General features: G+C 40.7%; 2 protein-coding genes and 1 long non-coding RNA gene across 8 annotated transcripts in view; 1 reads left to right on the top strand and 2 right to left on the bottom strand.

Annotated features, from left to right (window-relative positions):
* Nucleotides 1-23283, bottom strand: part of tn (tripartite motif containing protein thin) — a 222804-nt gene that overhangs the window by 68337 nt on the left and 131184 nt on the right. The window lies entirely within an intron of this gene.
* The window catches only part of LOC115563648 (uncharacterized), a 64067-nt gene that overhangs the window by 2253 nt on the left and 38531 nt on the right, over nucleotides 1-23283 (top strand). Inside the window, exons 2-3 of one of the 2 annotated variants that reach the window (XR_016196999.1) lie at nucleotides 467-670; nucleotides 18502-18554. This is a non-coding gene — a long non-coding RNA (uncharacterized LOC115563648). The remainder of the gene's footprint in view (nucleotides 1-466; nucleotides 671-18501; nucleotides 18555-23283) is intronic. The other variant, XR_003980424.2, reaches the window with a different exon arrangement.
* The window catches only part of sano (CABIT domain-containing protein serrano), a 139296-nt gene continuing 128716 nt past the window's right edge, over nucleotides 12704-23283 (bottom strand). For 4 of the 5 annotated variants that reach the window (XM_089261570.1, XM_089261569.1, XM_089261568.1 and 1 more), the window contains 4 exons: nucleotides 16703-18103; nucleotides 14570-15937; nucleotides 13493-14132; nucleotides 12704-13303 (listed from right to left, as the gene is read on the bottom strand). In XM_089261570.1, the coding sequence (XP_089117696.1) occupies nucleotides 13667-14132; nucleotides 14570-15937; nucleotides 16703-17319 (2451 nt within the window). In that variant the 5' untranslated portion in view covers nucleotides 17320-18103 and the 3' untranslated portion in view covers nucleotides 12704-13303; nucleotides 13493-13666. The remainder of the gene's footprint in view (nucleotides 13304-13492; nucleotides 14133-14569; nucleotides 15938-16702; nucleotides 18104-23283) is intronic. The other variant, XM_089261572.1, reaches the window with a different exon arrangement.

Raw genomic sequence — 23283 nt, forward strand, 5'->3', positions numbered from 1 at the left:
AAAATAAAAAATAATATAAAACAAATTTATAAACCAAAAGTAAATACTTTAAATGCTCTTGAAAAATACTAATCTTAAAAATTACTTTGTTTAATGATATGCAGAAAATACAAAGTGTATATATTATAAACATTTTTTAATATATAAATACAAACCTAATTCTACATTCTATAAGTAAACATATACCGGTTAGGGTATTTATTCCTCGCCATACGAAGCCCATTTCCTCTGTCTGGTTTTTTTTATGTCCAGTCCTTAGACAGTGGATATATCACTGCTGATATTCTTTCAACTACATTGCTTATCAACGATTTGGGGTTTTGTTTTGGTCTCTTTTGATGCTATTTTTGTTGCTTTGGGGCGATGTTGGCCAGAAAATTGCTGTCAAAAATGTGCAAGTTGTTCTCATGCTCGTTTAATATAGAAATTATTTAAAGTTTATTTTTTTTTTTTTAACTTTTTTTAGTTTTTGGTCTCTCGTCTGCTGCAGAGTTTCGGGCCAATTGATGCTGGGAAAATGGCAAAATCGTGAACGCTTTGTAAGGCACCGATGACTGCGTCTGCGTCTGCGTCAAGCGTTTCATCTGACGACTCTTACGACCATTTAATGACCTACATTCAGAGGAGGGCATGCAAATTAAAACGAAAGATGAAGAAGAAGAAGAAGCCGGTAAGTAAACTCTATAGTTTAGTTTAAAGCGCACTTGCAAGTCTCTCATCTATCGTCTTTCATCTGCTTGCTCGATTGCATAATTCTATAATTCCATAATGCCGGCATAGATTATTTGTTCTCTTTTATATTTGATGATATGATATGAGAGCAGCTTTTGTTGTACCGGCTGCCATATAATTATATTAGCATGATCTATGTCATTAAGGAAGGATATATATGTATATGCGTGTGTGTGTGTGTGGTGCATGGATAGTGCAATTAGTGCAGCAGCAGCAGCGGCTATAAAAACAACTATCGACTGCGCTGCGGCTAACAATATAGAGCCGGCGGGCGTTTATGGCCATGCGAGCGGAGGCAAAAGACAGGCCATTATTGACGCCACTGGACACTCGGATGGGCCGGGATGCTGGGACATGGGACACGGCTCACGCTCGTCGCCTAGTTGCTATCATCAGTGGCCATTGTTGCTCGACGCTTGCATGCAAATTGTGCGCTGCGTTGCAACATGCAAAATGCAAAAATAAAACTAAAAAATTATTGATGCCTAACCGACAGCTAAAAGTACAAAATATTGAGCGCTGAAATAGTGCCAGCCATTTGGCATGACAGGGCGCCGGTGTGAGCCCTCTCTCGGTCCGCTTCGGTCTCTATATGGCCTGCTGGCGGGCAGTCATAAACACGCACTAATTGCAGCCATGATTTGTTACACACTGCATTAATGGCGTTCGCAGGACAGCGCCAGCAGCAGCAGCAGCAGCAGCAGCAGCAGCAGCAGCAGCAGCAGCAGCCGCGACAGCAGCAACCATTCAAACAGCAACTAAAATCAAAGCCTAATTGCCTATAAATGGCAGCTTTGCAGCAGCAGCAGCAACAACAAGGACAACAACAAGCTGCACAAAATGAGGCGACATCAAACGTAAAGCTTTCAGCGTAGCGCCAACATCAACTAGAGTAATAGCAACAGCAGCAGCAACAGCAACAGCAGCAGCAACAGCTAGCAACATGTTGGCGACAGCAGCAGCAGCAGCAGCAACCACAACAACAACAGCAATAACAAGTTGCCAAGCGTTAAGCCTTTTGATTTATAAACAAAATTTAGCAACAATGCATTAAAGTTGCTCCTGCTGCTGCCACTCCTGCTGCTGCTGTTGCTGTTGGCTATGCAATTAGGCGCGAGATGTATGTCTGGCAGGTAGAGGCAGCGAGGTGGTCCTGTGTGTCGCCAGCATGTCCGACATATAATCGATCGATCGCTTGATATACAAATCATTTACTTGATCTCTCACTTGCAGCAGCAACAGTAGGAGCAACAGTAGGAGCAGCAGCAGCAGCATCATAGATGTTGCTCGCGTGGTCAGCGCCAATTACTTAGAGCATATCAATTATATGACTGCAGCGACTGTGAAATAAATGAGCCAACATGGCCAAATGATACGCAAGTATCAGCAAGTTGAATTCCCAAGGAGTTGCAATTGCAGATGTTGCTGCTGCTGCTGTTGCTGCTGCTGTTGCTGTAATTGAACTGCGCGTATTGCAAATTATTATTTTGTGCATTTGCAATCGCATTGCCTGGGCTGCCTACTGGAAATGTGCAAGGCTTGCCCCCAAGTGCTGCGTGCAGGGCCACACCGATCAGCCAGCCGCTGCTCCTGCTCTTCTCTCTCCCTCTCTCTGTGTGTGCTGCGTGTCTGTTCATATGTTTTCATTACTTTTGACCATTATGCGTGTACGTGACGCACAATTTGAAATTGGCAGCTTATAAGCCGGATACCAGGCGACCAATGTGCACAATTGGCAACATCGTCGTCGTTGTTGTCGTTGTTGTTGTTGCACCTCCTCCCCCGCCGCCGCCGCCCACAACATGGCTAGCGGCAATATGCTGACCAATCGAGCAGAGCCAGCCAAAACCAAACGCATCGAACCCTGGGCTCAGCACCGTCTGGCCCGAGCAGCGAGCCGTGCGAGCCTCTGTTTGTGGCTTTTGTTTGTTGTTCAAGTTTACAATTTTAATGCACTGCCACTTGACTGTTGACAGTGCAACACGCCAAGTGTGTGTGTGTGTGCGTGTTCGTGTTTGTTTGTGTTTGTGCTGGGCTATTGATTTTATGCGCACTGCCCTGCAGTTGTCGTCGTCAGCTCAGCTGCTTTTAACTCATTTCGCACATGCACCAAATGAATTTTCAACAGTTAAATCATTCGAAGAAACACTCTATAAACATATGTAAATATGTATGTATATAGTATATATAATAATAAAACGCTGATTCATGCTGCTTGGCATTTTTAAAGCGAGAAATCCATTAAGGCACTGCAACTGCATATCATATTTCCCTGCACTTATATTTGCTGCTGCCGAAGGTTTAATTATGGAATAACTGGTATTATTGTAATGAGCATGTCCTGCATCGATAATTGGCAAGGCTATTGCCAATGCAAACAGCATTGTTAATTAACAATTGAGTACCGGCTCACTCGATGGTGGAGTGTGTGTGATCGGCCAAGAGATGCCCTGTAAAAGGGGTTTACTTAATGTGAAGAGTTGAATATAAAATATAAGCAAGGTGACTGGGAAACATCCTGTGCATGTGTTTATCCAAGTAGAAGAGTATTTGCATACATTGCAAGGTCTCTAATTAATGTGAGAATCGCATAGAAAGGGAGAAAAGTTAAAGAAAGTTATAGAGGAGAAATGTATAATAACTAAGGGAAGCAGAAGAGAGAAAAGGAGAAAACACAATCAAGGGAAAAAAATAAAACGAAAAGAGAAAGAACGAAAGTGAGAAAAAGAATATAGAATGACAGAAGGAGAAAGAATGTGTAAAGGAGAAAAGATTATGATGGAAAGAAGGAATATTGAAAGAGCGACAGACAGAGAAGTTATATGTTCAGACCTATAAACTGGCAGAGAAGATAGAAAAATAAGCTTGGTGATATATATCTAGGAAAAGTAGATAAAGAGATGCGGTTGATTCACAAGGACCAAGATATAGAATAAAAGACCTTTTTTGTTTTTCCTCTATTCATTAGGAAGCACCAGAGCATCTTTTTGCTCTATTATCAAGAAAGGCTTAATGGATTGATTGAAAGAGGACAATCTAGAATTAAGAGACTATAGTCAAGATTTATATATAGAGTGCTGAGAGATGTGATAGAAAATAGTTCATATATATGTATTTCATCTCTTTATTTTTTTATTTATTTTATTTATATTTTTATCTACTTCACTCCTCTATATTTTATATTTTGAATATAGTCTCTCATATCTACATATGATTCATCACATCCCTACCATTTCCACTTTGTTTTATTACACCCATCGCTTTAGTAATTTTCCTGCTGCACTTTATTTATGTCTTGGCTTCAGCTTTTATGGCTAGCAAGTGGAAACTATAACGATGCCCTTTAAGCAGGGCTCCAGAAATGTGAGCTGCAGTCAAGGCATTTACGGCTCCCATTTAGCCATGGGGCTGAACTAAGTTAACAATTAAGCAAAGCCTGAAATGAGATTATATACAGAGCAGCAGGAGAAGAAGAAGAAGAAGAGGAAGAAGAGGAATGAGAAGAATAAAAAGCATAATAAAGCCTTTGCCTGCTCGACTAGCCATCGATCTTTAATGGCCATTGTCAGCGTCCCAAATCGCAGTCATTGTCAGGGCCCGTGGATGTGTCGCTGCTGCTTGTTGAATATGATTGAGGTACTTCTTGGCCAGAGTCGTAACGAGCTGGCATCTATCTTATGGCCATATCAAACTGGCATCAAACAATTTCAAATGGATCGAATGAAAAATCAACTGGCGTTGAAAATGGCCAAGCCAATTGCAGCAGCAGCAGCAGCAGCCGTAGCAGCAGCAACAACAACCACAGCAGCCAGCAACGATTGCAACTGCAACTGCTGCTTTGTATGCATGCGGCGAACGTGATCTGTTGCCTAACAGCAATTTTTAGCTGCTAGATATCGCTCCAGAACAAAGTGGCCAACGCGCAGCGACAATGTTGCCAACGACGCACAGAAGCAGCAACAGCAGCAGTAGCAGCAGCAGCAGCAACAGCAGCAACTGTTGCAGCTGGCTGCTTGGCGAATCATCGGCGCATTTCACTTTGGCCAAAGTCAATGATTGAAATTCTAACTTTGCAACTAGTTGCTGTTGACCTTTTCGCATGAGAATCGCATGCTGATGATGGATACACTGTCTATTGCCTATTGCCTGTTGTTGTTGTTGCTGCTGACTGAACTGAATCTGTATATAGAGTTGGGCGCACTGTCAGCTAGACAGTTGCTCAACGGCTGCCACAGCTGTCAGTGTGCGCAGCTCGTCATGGGCAATTTAAGTGGAAATGGAAGAAAGGTTTCCCAACAACAACAAAAACAACAACAACACACACACACACAAACACATTCGACATGCACATCGATGGCAGAATGCCAAAGTCAAAGCCAAAGCAAATACGCGACGGATAATTGCGCACAGACCCCAAAAAAAAAAAAGCTAGTAAGAATAATGCAATGGGGCATGAGCGACTGCATAATGCACGTTCACGAATCGGAAAACTGTGAGTCTATGCAAAAGTTGAGCTTTTCCAAGTTGCCAGGCTATAATGAGGCCCAGAAGTGTAGACTAAGTTACCAGGCCTAGATCTCTAGACTAAGTCAACTGCAGCGTGTTTATCTCAGCTCTATGAGATTTATAGTTTATATAGATAAAAATTATATAAAAATTATAATATATAAAAAATAAAATATTTATTAATTTATGGGAGAAATCAATGGCAAAAAACTTAACCAGTTATATTTAATAATTATACATATTTAAAATATAAATATTTGCACATTGCAGTTATTATACTATGCATATATACTATGAAGCAGTGCTCATTAAAATAGGAGTAGAATATGCTAAAATTTTCATGAATGCTACTACTACTATTTGCTGCTACTACTATTTTTATGAATGATACCACTACCACCATTACAAGCTTGCTACTACTACTACTATCAGCATTTGCTACTACTACTACTTTCAAGAATGCTACTATTTCGATATTTTTAATGGTACAGTGGCATACTATTTTCGTGTATGCTACTAATACCTTTTCAATGACTTCTACAACTACTACTATTTTCATGAATATTTCTACTACTACTTTCTTGGATGGTTATTTTTACCCCTATGGTGGGCTATTTTCGTGTATTCTACTACTACTAGTTTAATGGATTTCACTGCTACTATTTTCATGAATGCATCTACTACTATTTTAAAGGATGCTACTCTTTTCATGAATTACGCTACTATTTTCAGTGTTGCAACACCTACTCCTATTTTCAAGGATGCTACTATTTATGCTTTGAATGCTACTAGTAGTAGACTATTTTCATGTATGCTACTACTACTATTTTCAGTGTTGCCACACCTAATACTATTTTCAAGGATGCTATTATTTAATGTTTTCAATACTACTACTTTTTTCATGAGTTCTGCTACTATTTTCTACATCTACTACTATTTTTATTAATGCTGCCAATATTATTATTATTATTACTTTTTGGATGCTACTATTATGTAGTATTAGACTATTTTCAGGTATGCTACTGCTATTTCAACTATTATTATTTTCATAAACACAACTGTCTATAGTTTGATCTGATCTGATCTGGTTTGATCTACACGCATACAAAAATAGCTTGAATGCCAAATCACAGCAAGGCTTAACATAACACAAAGCCAATAGACTCGCATTGTACAATTCTTTAAACAAGTAGAAAAAGGCATAGAACAAGCCTTGGCAACAAACAGCAATAGCAACAACTAACAACTTGGTTCGTCGGCGTCGTCGTCGTCGTCGACTTTGCAACGCGGAATTTCACAGCAGCATGGAAATTTGTTCGATGCCTTGTCGCTGCGTTGTTGTTGTTGTTGTTGTTGTTGTTGCTGCAACTCTGCTGCTCTTTGCTGTGTCGCTTTTGCTAGCAGTTTGTTTTGTTTGATTTGGATTTGATTTGATTTCCAGCAGCAGCAGCAGCAGCAGCAGCAACAACAACAACAACAGCAACAGCAACTGAAACTTATTCAAATGCCGCCGCACAGTTTGTTGAACCCGCCGCGTGTGACGCAGTCGTAACTGCACATGCGCGCCCAATGCCCGCCCGCGCATGCCCCCGCGCCCCACCCTCTCTGCTGTCGGTCGTGCCACAGTTGCAGCACAGTTGAAATCGCATCTTCATGCACTCGCCGCGCAGTTGCCAATTGTGCTGGGCAAAAATGTTGCTTCAGCCAACGTCGCGACGTCCGTCCGTGCTCGCGTCTCCGCGCCGACGTTTGCGGAAAAATGCGATTGACGGTAATTGGTTGACGTTTGTCTTATTTAAATTTGTTTTTCTTTTTGCCATTTTTCTTGGCTTACAAGCAGCTCCCTGCACGCCCCCTGCGATCAACCGCCCACCCCATTGACTCAGCCAAGCGACTGCTGAACGCTGAGAGTTTCCTAGAGACTTCAATGCCAAAGCAAAGAAATCACTTGCTAATGACAATTGGTGCATGCGTAGAGGAACGGTGCTCGGGGAACCTTATAGAGTAGGCAAGGGTCTGTTTCAGTTTCCGTTTCGGTTTCTGTGCAGAGAACTTGACGTGATTCATTGTAAGAGTAGAGAAACTTTGTTTGCTCAAGAGTTGATTGGCTTTTCATTTAATTCTCATATAAATTTGGGCAGCGTATGTGAACTTGTTGCCCATTAGGGTACGAAGAGTGGGGACGTTTCTATGCGATTCTCAGGGAAGCTCATACATTTGGTGGTATTTCTTTTATATCAGCTTTCATATGACTTTTAGTTGTTAAAACTTGACTTTATATCTGATCTTGACTATCCAGTTTAAGCTAAACTGTTATTTTGACCTCTCTATGCGATTCTCATACACATATGTACATAGGTAGCTAGATTAACCTGTAGAGCATACAAACTTTACACAGTTTCTACTTTACATCGCTTGCTCGTTCTATGCGATTCTCAATTCCCACATCCTGACTACCTTATAGAGTATACAATCGTCGCCCTGCTGTGATCACTCTCTGGGCATTACAATCCTCGGCTCACAATCGGCGTGCAACTTTAATTGAAATGAAATGAGTTTCGTCGATTTGTGTTCTAGGAATTTGTTTTTGATTGTTTTCTTGTAAATTTGAATGATTATCGAGGCAGTTGGAGCTAGCAACAGTTGCGCAATTGGCAAACACAGGCAATAACAACAACAACAACAACAACAATAACAATAACAAACAGCCAACAAATGTCGACGACCCGCGTAATTGCACAACTCTACGACGCTGACTGTGACTTTGACTGTGACTCTGACTTTGACTACGGCTGTCTGTGAGCAGACAAAGGCAAGGCAAGGGGCAGATCAGAGCAGAAGAGCCAGACCCTCGGCCTGGGCCAGCCGTTCGTCTCAGTTGTCTCAGTCTGTGGGCTGTGGGTAATTGAACTGTGCGCACTTTTAATTGTGCTCAGGTGACGCGGAAGCGACTTAGAACTGGGCCAGGATTTACACAGCGAATACTGGGAGAGGGAGAGCTGATAGGAAGCCAATGGCTGGGCCAATTTGTTACCGCTACATCGCATATCGCGTGAATATATCGCGATCAAGTTGCTAGCCGTGGCAAATAAAACCACTTCCTCAACGCTCAGCAACAGCAACGGCAACGGCAACGGCAGCGTTTAAATAAACATATTGAAGCAAAAGGCAACGGTCTGACGCTAGAGACAAGAGATGCTGATGCTGTTTGGCTCGAAAGCCAAGCAAAGCAAAGCGAGTTTTTAAGATTGAAACCGAAACTGATGCGTAGTTTAGGGCGATTTACACAGTTTAAACAGACGGCGATACAAATCGCCGGCACATGAGCCACAGCAATGCCAGGGCGGATGGCGGATGGATCGAGGCTCTCCCTCTCTCTCGCCTGTGTGCCAGGGCAGCTGTTCGACGAGCCAGTTCGCTTCAGTGTCTTCCTGTGTGCCATAACTGTAGCAAATGGCCAGGCAACATGCAGCCAGAGAACGAGAGAGATCTGAGAATATATATTCGTGTTATACCCTGTAAGCTGGCCAAATGAATGTGATTACACAAAATGGGGTATAATGACGTATGATGGCATCTGCAGCAGATGCAGTAGGAGCTAAAGCGTATTGTATAATATTGATGGGAATCATCGAGTCAGTTTTATCGAGGCAGGCGTGCATTTTCGTCTGTCAGATGGAGGTTGAATTATATAGAACCAGTTGTGGTATTATTAGAAAAGGCTTTTGTGATCTTTGTTAATTTATAAATAATTTAGATTTATTTTATTTTATTTTTCCGTACTTTATTATTTATTTTTTATAGTGTAATATTATTTTTTATATTATTATTTTAATTTTATTTTAAATATTATATTATTTTGTAATATAATTATTTAATTTTAATTAATTTTTTGTTTAATTTAATTTTTTATATATTTTTAAATTTTAATTTCAATTCTTAATTTTATTTATTTATGTATTTAAGTTTTTTTTAAATTAATATTATTTTTATTTATTTATTTATATTTTATTTAGGTTTTTTTTTTTTTGGTTTTTATTTAAATTTTTATTTATTTCTTTAATTTTTTTTAGATCTTATAATTATTTTCAATTGTTTATTATCCGTAGAATCCTCTGTTAAAACACTAGCTTGATTTCTTCCTTTTACAATTGCCCAAACGGAATTAAGCTCAACTAAAATATTTATTTACTAAGAAAGGAGTCGTCACCAAGCTTTCGTTTAAGTATATATCCCTTGCAAAGTATCATCTAGTCGAGCATTTCCAGTTGTTGTTGTTGTTGTTGTTGATTTTCGTTCTTTTGCGTAGGCGTCTGAAGCTGGAGCTTTGGTCGTCCCGGCAGCCGCCTTGGAAAATGTTATAAATTGCACATTTGATGAGCAGAGAAACGTTTATGGTTCGTTCCTAAGAGCAGCAGAAGGCAAAGACCAGAGCCAGCCAGCTGTGCGTTAGCTGCAGCCTCTGCGACTTCCAACTTGCAACTTGCAACTTGCAACTCCAATTCTGACTTGAAGTTGGGAGTTTGCAGTTTGGAGTTCTGCCTTTTAGCGCTTGCATGTCGGCTGATTAATTGCGCTAGCGTCATAAACGTGATGATATCGCAATGTAAGCGCATTTTTCATGTTATTCAATTCGTTGCCGCCAGCTGAAGCTGGCCAGATACGTTGCTCTCTCTCTCTTTCTTCCTCTCTCAACTATTTGCATAGCACAATTTGCTGCATTCGCTGCAATAACAAAAGACTTAGGCAACAAACTTGATCGGCTTGGCTACGTTTTTGGTGTTGTTGTGCACGCAAATTAAATCTTTCGATATTGCCAACTAATTACGAACATTAACGCAATTGAGCCTCCTCTAACGATCTATAAACATTTTTTTTTTCTCCACTCTCTCAATCTTTTCCGCATGTGGTACAATGGGGTTGCTATTTGTGTGTGTGTGTGTGTGTGTGTAATGCAATTGAGATTTAATTCTTTGCCCAAATGGGCGCAATTCATGTTTTTGGCCAGGTGTCGATGCCTTGGCAGGTGTGTTTCGCCTCATTGTCTCGCTCGACGCTTAGCAGGAAGCATTTGGCGTGTATCCATAAATTATTAAGTGTTGCTCTATTGAAATTTTGTTTTTTTTTCTTTTTTTTTCGCTTGGTGCGTTTGCTTAGAGAGAAAAAAAATGTAAAAATCAAAAACAAACGCTGGCAATTGCGCAGTTTTCACCTGGCGCATGATCCCGTTTTGGTTAAAGCCAGTTAAGTATTGTCTGCTGTGTGTATTTAACTGAATTGCGCGTGTTGTTGTTGTTGTTGTTAATGTTGTTGATTTATAAGGAACGGGTCACGTATGAAGTCTATAAAACAGCTTAGGCTATAAATGATACTTAAATGCGTTGCCAATATACATATATTAAGGATATAATCAAGTCTTGGGGGTATATGGAAACTTGGATAATTATTAAGTTAGATCATATCGTATTATATCGACGTTTCTATATGTCCGACTACTACTTAGAGCGCCTGGGAGGTCAGGCGAAGTATCCACCTACCTGTTGCAGGGGTATTAGGAGAATAAGTAATGACATTCTTTCTCCATAGAAATGCTAAGCATATAGAACTTTGGAAACCTTATTGCCTTATATACGTCTAAATTAGTAGTAATTAATCTAAGCCTGGCGATTTTAGTAAACATTAAAATAGATTATGGTTGATAATAGAGCAAAAATGAGCTCTACGTGCCTCTTAATAAATAAAAGGAAAGTTATTTCTCATTTTTAATTAGTATGTGAGCCATGCTACTGCTACAAGTCCAAGAGGCTTTAGTTCTTTATAAACATCCGAATATTCCTATGATAGCCATTTGAAGCTTGAAACACCATGGTATTTGTAGAGGCTTAGACAACAGGCTGCAACATAAAATAATAAACATAAACCAAAAACAAACTGTACTGTATGTACTTTTATAAAAACTTTATTACTATGGGATATTTTGTATATTTACAAAAACACTTATGTACTTATTAAGTAATCAGTAGGCAGCTGAGAAGTTCTTCTGCACAAAATTTCGTTGCATACCCAAAAGGAGAAATATTGCAGGCAAACTTTGCTTTGGAAATTAGACGCTCGAGAAGTGATATTCTCAAAATCCTTGAGTATGAAGCGGCAAATATGTATCCTTTCCAGATCTTTAAGTATATAGTGCACCTATAGCGAATAGAAATAGGATTTATGATAAACTATGCGTACTTCTACCTTGCTCATAGGCTTAGGCAGGAACGAAGCTCATGCATCTTGATAACCAACTCATTTTATGATCTTTAAAAAATTACGAGGTTTTCAAAGAATCCCGACTGTTGGCTGTTGGCCATTTTTCCATTAAACTTTTACTAAATTTGATGATGATGATTTTTGATGATTTTTAGACAGATTTGCAACGCCTCTGCATTAGATTAAAGAGGGGCAACATCATCAATTATTAATTGATATAGCTCGAATGCATGTTTTCATGTGCTAATATACAATTTTATCATATTATGAGAAGAGTATTATTTGCCTCAACTTTATGCCACATAAAATTCTAAATAAATATATATAGAAAAACATTTTAATACAATTACCTGAATCAGTGAATACTGCGCACTTTCCATTGTTTGTGCCACTTATGGCTCGAGCCAGTTTTGTAAAAGCCGCTTAATTACCTGTTGCACCTGCAATCGAAACTATTCCCGTTTCTATAAACGTCTCGATCGCTTTCATTCGCTGCGAAGCGACGCGACGCCCACACACCTCCCAAATGAATAAACAAGTTGCTTTTGCATATACAATTGATATACATATTTATATATATATATTTCTGAGACATTTATTAGACACAAATAGAATGTAGTTTGTATTTATAGTATAATATATAGTATACTCTATATGCTCACATAATATGCTAGTTGTATAAGCGATATCATTTGTAATAACTAATAAAAAATGTACACGCTAAACGACTAAGACAATGCAAGCAAAAGAGATGGAGAGAGTGATGGTTCCTCCTCTCTGTCTCTCTCTCTCTCTCTCTCTTGAGCTCGAACTAAAAGAAAAGAGAGACTAACAAGATTATAGTTTAATTGTAATTATAATTGTAACTGTAATTCAATTGCATTAATTGCAAACAATTATGAGGAGAAATTAATTAAATACATTGTTTAACTATTTAAAAATTGCATAAATCTTGTTGCTTGTTGCAGCTGCAGCTGTTGTTGCATAACTTCATCTAGTTAAATAATGTACGCGATATTTAATATATATATATATATATATATATATTGCTTAACTATATAATATACTTATATATGTGTGTGTATGTGTTTCTTTGTTTATAAACGTGTGTGTGTGTGTGTGTGTTTGTGTGTATTTTGATATTGCTGCTTTACGCTCTATCTCCTTTTCCTGCTCTATCTTTTTCTTTCTCCAGCTTACTCTCTTTTAATATATTTTTATTTTTGCCATTTCGACTCGAAACTAAAAGCAACAGCAAATTTTTGAATGGCTTTTGTTTATATATGTTTTTATTATTATTTTTTAGTATATTTTTTATGTTTTTTATTTATTTTTTGTTTTGTTTGTTTTCCATCGCTCATCGCCGCATCGTTTAAAAAAATATTAACTAAATGTGTCGCATAATATTAAATTAAACATAAAATTAAAATCACAATTTTATAGACTTGATGTGTGTGTGTAGGTGTAGGTGTGGTGTGTGTGTGTCTGTGTATGTAGGTGTGTGTTAGCGCTTCATGTGATTATATTGTTGTTTGGTTCAACTGCTTTAATAATTTCCGCTCGCTCTCACGCTTCATCTCTCTCGCTCTCCCACTCTCTCTTTCTCTCTCCCTCTCTCTCTGTCTCGCTCTCAGTTGTCGTTCGTGCATCCAGGCAAAATATTCTTGAAAAATATTTGAATGGAATTTGGTTGTTTTTGTTCTTGTTTAAAGCATAGTTCTGGGCGCAGGGAAAGGCACAATTCAATATTAATTAAAAATTGCTGCTGCAAGCTCTAAACAAAAAATAGAAAAAAAAATCTGGGTGAAAGCTGCAAGAGAGAGAGAGAGAGAGAAAGAGAGAGATATATAGCAAGGAGCGAGCGGAAATTAGTTTAAGTTTTTAAGCTGCACGAATTTAATAAGCAAAACAATCAGAGGGCCAGCACGATTTGCATTGCCACGCCTCCCCTCCACTCCCCTCCCACCCGAAACCCGCTAGCGACTAGAGGCCTGCTCACCTGCGGGAACACACACAGCGCTCTAAATGTTGCTTGTTGTTGTTGTTGTTTGTTGTCTGTTGTCTGTGGGTTTGTCGTTGATGGCAGCGAAACGATTTGGCAACGAATCTTCTTCCAACTTTACTTCACTTCACTTTACTTCACTTCAGTTTGCTTCTCTCTCATCATAACTTCCTATAGATAGAGCGTCGCCTGTTGACGCTGATCGAAATGATGCACATAGAGCTTCTTCTTGGACTTCTCCTTGCTCGGCCGCAGATCCCACACCAAATTGGAGAGGCTGCGCGGCCGTGACAAGCGTCGCGTCTTCTTCTCCGGCAGCTGCTTCTGTGAATCGCCCGACGTTCGTCCCCCGCTGCGCGATGAGTCGAGTGTGCCCTCGCGCGGATTATGATGATTGTTGCTGCTCGAGCTGCGACTGTGACTGTGACTCTGACTCTGACTGTGACTGTGACTGTGACTGTGACTGTGTAGGTAGCCATGGGTATTCAGTATGCTGCTGCACTTGAGCACCACATCGGGCGGCGTCTGTGAGCAGGCGTCAACTGTTCCTCCTGCCGCTGCCTTGGCTGAGATCGGCGGCGTCATAACCGCTGTATTGCTATCGGGCGTCAACTGCAGACTGCTGAGGCTCTTGTATCTGGGTAGAACCGAAAATAAAGGCAAATATGGGAGTGTGATGTTAGACAATTTTGGTTTACTGTTGCTATTTTAATATACCATATACAAATTTAAACTGCAATGGGAATCTTAAGTTGAGTGATTTATATATTTATTTATTTTTATTTTTTTAGATTTATAGATTTTTTTATTTTTTTATACATATATATATTTTTTTTAAATATTTTGTATTTTTATTTAATTTTTTTATTTTATTTTTTTAATATTAATATTAATTTTTTTACTTATATATTTTTTTATTTACTTTTTTAAATACATTTTTATATATATGTTGATTTATATATATTTTTATTTTTATTTATTTATTAAAATTTTAATTTTTTTTTTAATATATTTTGTATATACATATTTTTTATTTAATTTTATTTTTTTTCTTCCCCTTCATTTCTCACTTACCTGATATGAAACAGCGGCGACTGCGGCTCCAGCGATTCCTTAACAGGCAAATGATTGTTGGGCGTCAGCACCTTGCCGTGGTGTGGGTGCGGATGTGGCAATGGATGGGGGTGTGCGTGCGTGTGTGTGTGTGGATGGCCATGCGAGTGTGCGTGATGTGCATTGATCGCTGCAGCAGCCACAATGGCAGCTGTATTGTTGTTGTTGTTGTTGTTGTTACTGTTATTATTGGGCGTTGGCGGCAAATGTTGCTGACTGTGACTGTGACTGTGACTATGGCTGTGACTGTGACTGTGACTGGTGCCGCCAGTGGAGTTGCCATTGCTGCTGCTGCCGGCGCTATGCGCATTCGCATTCGCATTCTTGATGTAAAGCTTTGGTAGTGTGGGACGCTGTCGCTTCTCGGCTGGCTTTTTGCCCGGAATCGTCTCGATGGGCGGCGGCACGGGCTTAATGTCCTCCTGCCTATGGCTATGATGATAGTGATTGACCAGCAAATGCTGCTGTTGGTGTGGTTGCTGTTGCTGCTGCTGCTGCTGTTGTTGTTGTGTTGCATATTGATGATGATGTGTGTTGCCGCCATTGCTGCTGCTGTGCTTGTTCGACTCCAGACTGCTGTAGTTGTTGTTGTTGTTGATGTTGCCGTTCGACTGTTGCTGCTGCTGTGCTGGAGGTGCTGCTGCTGCTGTTGTTGCAGCAATCGGTGCGCGTATCAGGCTGCAATAGTTGCCATTGCCACTGCTGTCCGTATGATGCGATTTGAGCGTAGGCGATTCGCAAATCGGTTCGAATCGTGCCAAACCCTTCGAGAGCGGTGTCAGGCCACGCACATAATCATAGATGTGATCAATCTCGTTGTACTCCTCGGCAATCTCATTGCTGTTGAGCGCCTGCTGTTGCTGTTGCTGCTGCTGCTGATGCTGCAGCTGATGCTGCTTGGACCACGAATCACAGCTGGCGCTCTTACGCAACACATAGCCGCTCTCCAGCCAGCCGCTGGCCAGGCCCGCGGCCGATGGCAGCATGACAATGGGCAGCCGATTGCCGCTGCCATTGCGACTGCTGAACTTGGAGTCCTTCTTCTCCTTCTCGCTCAGCTTGAGATCAACAACTTGCAGGCGATCGCGCGCATCGGCCAGCAGACGTTGTGCCTTGTCCAGGAAGCGCGTATACTCAATAAAGTGCTCCAGCTGCTCCATGTTCTTGGCACGCTGCAGCTTGATCTTTGCATTCAACGGCACCGGCACCAAATCCGTATCCTTTTGCAGGGGCAGCGCAAAGATCCGATCGATCTCCACGCAGCCCAGCAGACGCAGCTCCGGCACAAACGGCTGCTTCAGACCCTTTGGCGCGCTGCCGTGAACGAGTCTGCCGAGGGTCAGGAGAGAGAGAGAGAGAGAAGAGAAGGGAGAGCATTATAGAGGTTAGACTGCAAGAGGTAAAGGCGCTGCAGTCGAGCATTACCGACTGCTTAATAAGAGTTCTTAGCTGTATATCTGTGGAAGATCTTGTAATGTTCTGATTTCCCTAAACTCTGGTAGGGGGTTTTCTCATATTTTTAGACAGCACATAGAGTCAGACGGACGAATGGACTGTATTGACTGAGGTTAATCAATAGAAGCTAATATATATACTCTCTCTTGGCAAGTTGAATGAATATCGATGAAGACTACAGGGAAGGAAGGGTCAAGGGAAGAGTACATATAGAAATGAAGACAGACGGCAGGACAGCAAGACTGTGCTCATTGAACGAAAACTAATATACTCGTCGTGCACAGTTTGAGAGAGCATAAAAATCGTTACATATCATCGGAGATTGCTTATACACATATACATTTACAGTCCATTTCCATAATTCCATTTAACAGCTGCCAGTCAGACAGACAGACGGAAGGACATTAAGTCACAGGACATGTCACAGAACCAATATACTCTCTTTAAACAACTTAAACCCAAAGTAAAGTTGTAAATATACGAAGGTTTCTAACAGATTCGAAAGCTTTGCAGATCAACCGAAGCAAGGATGAAGCAAACTTGTGCTCATTGCATAAAAACCAATATGCTCTCCTTTCACAAGTTCAAGGAGCATTCCATATATGTATATAGCTTCATCTACGTCTTGGGCCCACTCACCTGACAATCACTGGCATACGCTTGAGCAGCAGATTCTTGACCGTATGCACACCGCTGATGCTGTCCTCGCGCGCTATCGGCGAGAACTTGGCTTTGGTATCGAGTGGCAGATTGATGATCTCGTCCTTGATGTTGCGGCACTGCAGAAATTTACCGTTATCGTTCATGGTGGTCAGCAGTTCGCCGGCGTGAATGGTGCGATTCAATTGCTGGCAACGGAACGTCTCACGCACCAGGACCCGAGCGTTGCGTCGTCGCGCCAACTCCAGCACTGAGTCGATGCAGCGCGTCGAACGGCCATCCTCGCTAAGCAGCTCGAAGTAGCCGTTATAGGTCTCCGGTATGAGCACCTTAGCGCCCACATTGGTGGGCTTGCGTCCCTCCTTGATCTTGATGGGCTGCGCCAATATCTGATATTTCTTGCCGGCGCTCAGGAACAGCGCAGTGCTCTGAAGGGAGGGCGCCGAAAGGGTGGGCACGCCCAGCGCCTGATGCTGCCCCTTGAGTATTTTGGCCACCGCCGGCAGCGGCTGTTTGGAAAAGTCGCGCAAATAAACGGGCGTGGCATCACCGAAACGGGATGCCGCCAATATGATTTGGCCATCGGTGGCGGCCATGTCGCGATTAAAGAATGAGAGCAGCTTGCTGCGCGCCAATTGAACATTAAATGAGAGTAAATTTCATTGGACTGGCTGCGGCTCAGGTTCCGGCTGCGGCTCCAGCTGCTGCCGCTGCTGCTGCTGCTGCTGCTGCTCTGGTTGCTGCTGCTGCTCCTGCTCCTGCTGCTGCTCTGTTTGCTCCGACTGCTGTCCACCCACCGCTCCTTCTTCGGCCTCCTCGCTGCTATTGGCGTCGCTCTCCCAGCTATCAATGTTCCCGTTCAACTGATCCTCCAATTCGAGCGCGCGTCGCTTTAGCAATTCCTGTTGGCGCAGCCGCAGCAATTGGGCTCCACGACTGCAGCAGGCGTTTGCTATTTGCTCTTCAATGGGCGTGGCTGCTGCTGCTGCTGCCTCAATTGCTGCTATTTGACGTTGTCGCTGACGTTGATGCTGATTCTGATGATGCTGCTGCTTGTGCTTCTGCTGCTGCTGCTGCTGCTGCTCCTGCTGTACCTGCTGCTGCTCCTGCTGCTGCTGCTGATTCTGATTGAGTTTCGTCTCAAACTGTTTCTGACTTTGACTTGGACTCTGGCTGTGGCTGTGGCTGGTCAGCAGTCGCGTGGATGTTTGCAGAGCGTAGTTGAGATACTGCATTCGGTTTGCTGCTCCTCGTCGTTCTGGCCACAGTGTGCGAATTCTACTTGGGTCTTGGCGTCCTGTCTTCTTCTTCTTCTTCTTCTAGTGTTGCTGCTGCTGCCGCTGCTGTTGCTGCTCTTTGTCCTCCTCCTCTTGGCAAGTCCTGCAAGTTTGTTGTGTTTTAATTAGTAAACTGGGTTTTATTCTTATTTTTTACGAGCATATTTATGGCAAGCCCTAATCAAGGCTTGGCCCAGGGTCGAGCAAATACTTAAAGTTGCGTGAGTTACTACATATACTAGAGTGGCATATGCCCAGATAGTTAAGTTATGAGCGAGAGTAGTTTGAGCAGTTTGCTGCATGATATTCATAAATGTTGTAGAAGGCTTAAAGATGCTGGGGCTGGTCTGGCAGTTAGCTTATGCTAGAGGGCATAACTACTTGCGAGGGTTGGCTGATAAGTTGTGTATATATGCGAGACAGATATTTATTTTTGTTTATCTCTATTCTGTCTTTCTAATTTGCTAATCAATATATATTTCTATGTCTGTTTTATTTAAGCTTGGCACAATTTTCTACACGGGTTACTCAAATAGTTCGCCATACTCTATTAGGTAAGAACGTATAGATTTTGAATGATTTGTATCAGTTTTAGTATTTTTTGTACTTTTTTATATATTTTTGTGTTTATTATTTTTTATTTATTATATTTTATTTTTAAATATTTTTTTTAGATTTAATTTTTGTTATTTATTTTTAAAAATTGTTTTGTTTATTTATTTGTGTATTTATTTATTTATTTTATGTTTGTAATGTTCTTAGCTGAGTTCTTATCAATATGCGAGGCCAACTTAAAAAGTTGGAGAATTTTGAAATGTAGCATGAATTTTATCGACTTCCCTCGTGGAATATACCAAAAAATCCGTCAAGTTTTCGCACAATCCACACAGAATCTCAGAAAGCCGCACAGATACACGCTCAGAAGTAAAGGTGTTATTTATGTGCCTATAAAGCTGAATAGAAATTGCATTTGTGACTGCATAGGCAGCCGGGAGATGCAAGTAAATATGCCCCAAGACGCTGGCGACAATGCCCAGCATGCCATTAAGGCCATTGGGTAGAGGGAGTTGGCAGCTGGCAGACGTTGGAGTTGGCATCGTCGTAAGCCTGGCCAACAAATGACCAGACATTAAAAGTACTTAAAGGATATTTGCATATTTATGAGCCCACATAAATGCGACGATGGCAACGCTCCACGCTGCACGCGCTGCCATTGAACTGTGCAGTTCAGTTCTCGGTGCAATGTTTGGCCTAAACCGTTTACTAAATTAGCTGGCAATTAGAGGCAAGAAAACACAGAAAGAGAGAGAGAGAGAGAGTGAGAGAAACTGAGATAGGCGTTAGTGTGGGCGTGCCAAAACATACGCTTGACTTTTATTTCTATAGACTGAACTTCTAGGGACTGACCGGACTTGAGTTTATGCAATGGCTGCGGGAAAACGCGGATCATAAACCATTTTACGAGACACGAGCTGAAAATGCAATTTTCCCTAGAAATAACAACAACAAAAAGTAGAACAACAACAACAGCAACATAAAGTGCATTCACTTAAAGTTATAAAACATTTCGTGCTGTACATAAAAGCTGTAATTGAATTTTCGAAATTTATGTTCCAGTGTTGGCAAAGGCTCTTTGTGAAAGTTTTTGCATTTATTATGTCGCTTTATCTATTTATTAGTTGGTTATGGTTCAAATTACTGACTGTATATTTGGTTAGTTTTCCATTTAACTAGCCAGTGTTGGAAAAGGGATTACAGATATGCCAAGGCTAGAGTTTCAATTAAAGCTAATGATATTATCGATCATTTCAGAGCTCCTTTTAGATAGTTTGTACAGTTTCTAAGCTGTTTTGGACTTTTTCTACAATTAATCAGTGTTGCAAAACGCGCAGCAAATTGTGATTGCTCAGTTTCAACTCATTTTCGTCAACTTTTCTTTTTACATTAACTTTAACCGCTTTGCTGTTTGTTTCAATTAATTGGACAGTGTTGGAAAAGCTTTTGCGAGTAGTTTAATAGAGTAGCTCATTTTGTAGATTCAATTTTTTTTGGCTGTTAGTTTACTTCTGGATATCTTACTTAATTTTTTTTTGGTTTGTGTGCTTTGCACTGCTTTCCAATTAATTTGCCCGACTGTGTCTTAGACGACGACGATAACACGGCCAGCAATTAATTTCCACCATGGAAAGTACCTATTCTTTTTTTTTTTGTAGTTTTTGCAGGAAAAACTTAACAGCAGCAATTCTCACGGTTTTTTTCTCTCTCTCTCTCTCGCTCTTGCTCTGTAACTTATGTGGCTAAAGAAACGTGACATTTTCTACTGGCTACTGGACAAAAATTGATGCCACAGCCTCAAACAGAGTTTGTTTTGTGCTGAGGATTGGCCAACTGACGCGACGCGACGCGACTCGAGTCGACTCGACTCGGTTTCCTGGCGCGTACGTGTCTGGAGTTTTAGTCGCCTGTTTGCAGATCTTTTTTTTCCAGTCTGTTGCCGTTGCTGGTTCTGGTGCATGGCATGACACAGTTTCAGTTGCGCCTCGCATTTTAGTCGATTTCATTGAGAATGGCTTAATTAATTTAGTGGCGCCCCTGCACCGCATTGTGCAGGCTATGGCCAAGTAACTGGCACAGAGACTTAGGCTCAGGGCGACCAAGACAGATGCGCCGCTGCCTCCTGGCTCTGCCAGGGCAACACTTAACAACTTCCTGTGAAGCAAGCAGAGGCAACAAAAAAAAAAAAGCGAAGAGAAACTCATTTAACTTGCGACTGACACGTTGCATTTACGAAGAAGCCACACAAAAAGTTATTTTAAAGCTGTTGTATTTTATTTTCATTTTTTTTGTTAAGCATTTTTGTTGTTGTTTTTAATAAGCAGGCATGCAAAAGGAAAAATACAACTTGCAATAAACATGAAATCCTTTAGCAAGCACTCTCAGTCTCTGCAGCTGGCCCCCAAGTTTGTTGCCTTTGACGACGATGACGTTGAGCTATGCTGCCGTAGAGTCCTACCACTTGAGAGCCGTTGCCTGTTGCTGTTGTTGTTGTTGCTGTCGTTGTTGTTGTTGCTGTTGCTGTGCTGCGACTGTTTCCTGGCCGTAGGGCAAAACAAAAGCCGCAAGCAAAACACTTGAACAAACGCTGTGCAGCCAGTTCCCCATTGGAGGGCGCAGATGGGTTGAAAGTGACAACAGGGCCAGCCCCGCCTGCCACTTGCCCCTCTCCTTGTGTGTTGCGCCCTTCCATGCGGTTTTCTGACTATGAAATATGAAATATGTAACCTAAGACGCAGACAGCAACAACAACAGCAACAACAACGGCTAGTGGAAGAAGCCTGACGCATAATGAGATACAGAGCTTACAACAACAACAACAACAACACAACAGGTACACAGCAAAAACGAAACGGAAAGCAACAGAAAAAAAAACCCAAAAAGAAGCAAGGATTTTTAAGTGCCCCGAACGAACGAATGCTAAATGCTCTTAAATTTAGCTTGTTTTGGTATGCTGGGAGTTGATATAAAGAAAGCTATTTAATTTGAATTTGGTTCGAATTTAAATTAGAGAATTTAATTTTATTCGTTTCATTTTAGTTCAGTTCAGTTAAATTTTTACTGAGAATTTGTATAATTTTATTATTTTTTCTCTCTCAATTTATTTTAATTTTTAATTCCATATATAAAAAAGGTTAATAATTAAATCCAAATATTTATAGTACGTACGTATAGTAGATCATTTTAGTGTTGATTTTATTATATTTTTTAATGCAGATAATTCTTATGAATATTTACCTCATTTTCGTCTTATTCAAAATATATTTATTTTTTTATTTTTATATTTATATATATTTTAATTTCCTTAAATTCACTCACTTTTAAAAATATAGGAAATTCCAGTTTAATTCTGTTTTAAATCAAATTTCTTTTCATTTGTTATATATATATCAAAATTAAATAGAAATTCCTGCTTAATCTACGTTTTTAGTTTACCTGGTAAAGTTTCATTAAAAAAACCCATTTAAAAATATTTCTATATTTCCATTTTAGATACTCATTTCCATGAGCTCATGGAGCAGCCAGAGCTCAGTCATAATTTCAAAGTTTTTAGAAAGCAAAGCATGTTGTATTTATATTTTCAATAGATCAGGGCTCTTTTTATATTAAATATACCAAGAGAACATTGATTATATAAACATTGCAAGCACACTCCATGCATAGTTATTTGACTTTAGCAAACAACTATCATACCTTCAAGCTAAACATTCTAAAATTTCCCCATCATCCATGTATATGTATCCCAACTTCTAGTGCCCCAATAAATAATCTCTGTCAGCTGTGTTAAGCCCACTTTAGAGCTCAAAATTCCAGCTAGAGAACATTAACTCACTTGCTGCATATGAAGCTTGGCGTTGCCTAATGAACAAGTTTCCCCAGTTGCATGGAAAGTGTATAAAGCGCGATAAAAGCAGCGTTCAAAAGGATTACGTGACAGTCTATGAAAACATGTGTGTGAGTGTGTGTGTGTGTGTGTTGGTGTGCTAGTGTGCTAGCAAACAAAATCTGCGCATAGATGTATGTACATAGGTGTGGATGCATGTGGGTGGCTTTTGTTTTGCTAACAAAAGGCGAACCCGACGCGCTGCAAGGAGGTAGAAAAGAAAAGAGAAGAGTAGAGAAGAGAAGAAAGAGAAAAAAAGACAGAAAAGGAAAAGTGTAAGGAGCACGTCCCGGTCGCAGGTCAGAACAGGCGTAGCTCATAAAAGGAAGCAAACATGTGTGTGTGTGTGTGTGTATGTTTGCATAGTGTAAGTGTGTGTGTGTTTGTGTGTGTGTCTGAGCACATTAATCACACTAAAGAGTTTTACAAAATCCAACTCGAGTCGACTGCGCGCTGCAGTCAAAGGCAGAACAGAGCAGAGTTGTTGTTGTTGTTGTTGTTGCTGTAGTTGCTGCATTTGTTGTTGTCACCAGTTTTAAGCTGCGGCTTAAAAAATTGCAGCAAGCTGCTTGTATGCGTCTAAGAAATCTCGCGCTATTGCCGCTTCAACGCCCAGCAACACTTGACGTCGACGCTGACTGCGCAGCTAGCGAACAATATCTGTATATATAGAGTATATATGTATATGTATGCATGTATATAGTGTAAACTGCTCTATGCTTTTCCTGCATTTCGTTTCATATCCGTTTTGTCAACGGCAACTGCGAACTGCTTTGGCTTTGGCTTTAGCTTCAGTTTCAGCTAGCATCTTCAACTGCATCGAGTCCTCGAGCTCTCGGTTACCT

This window comes from Drosophila navojoa, chromosome 5 (assembly GCF_054131105.1).
Source record: "Drosophila navojoa isolate 15081-1374.11 chromosome 5, UAZ_NAV_1.0, whole genome shotgun sequence".
In the NCBI taxonomy this organism is placed as follows: domain Eukaryota; kingdom Metazoa; phylum Arthropoda; class Insecta; order Diptera; family Drosophilidae; genus Drosophila; species Drosophila navojoa.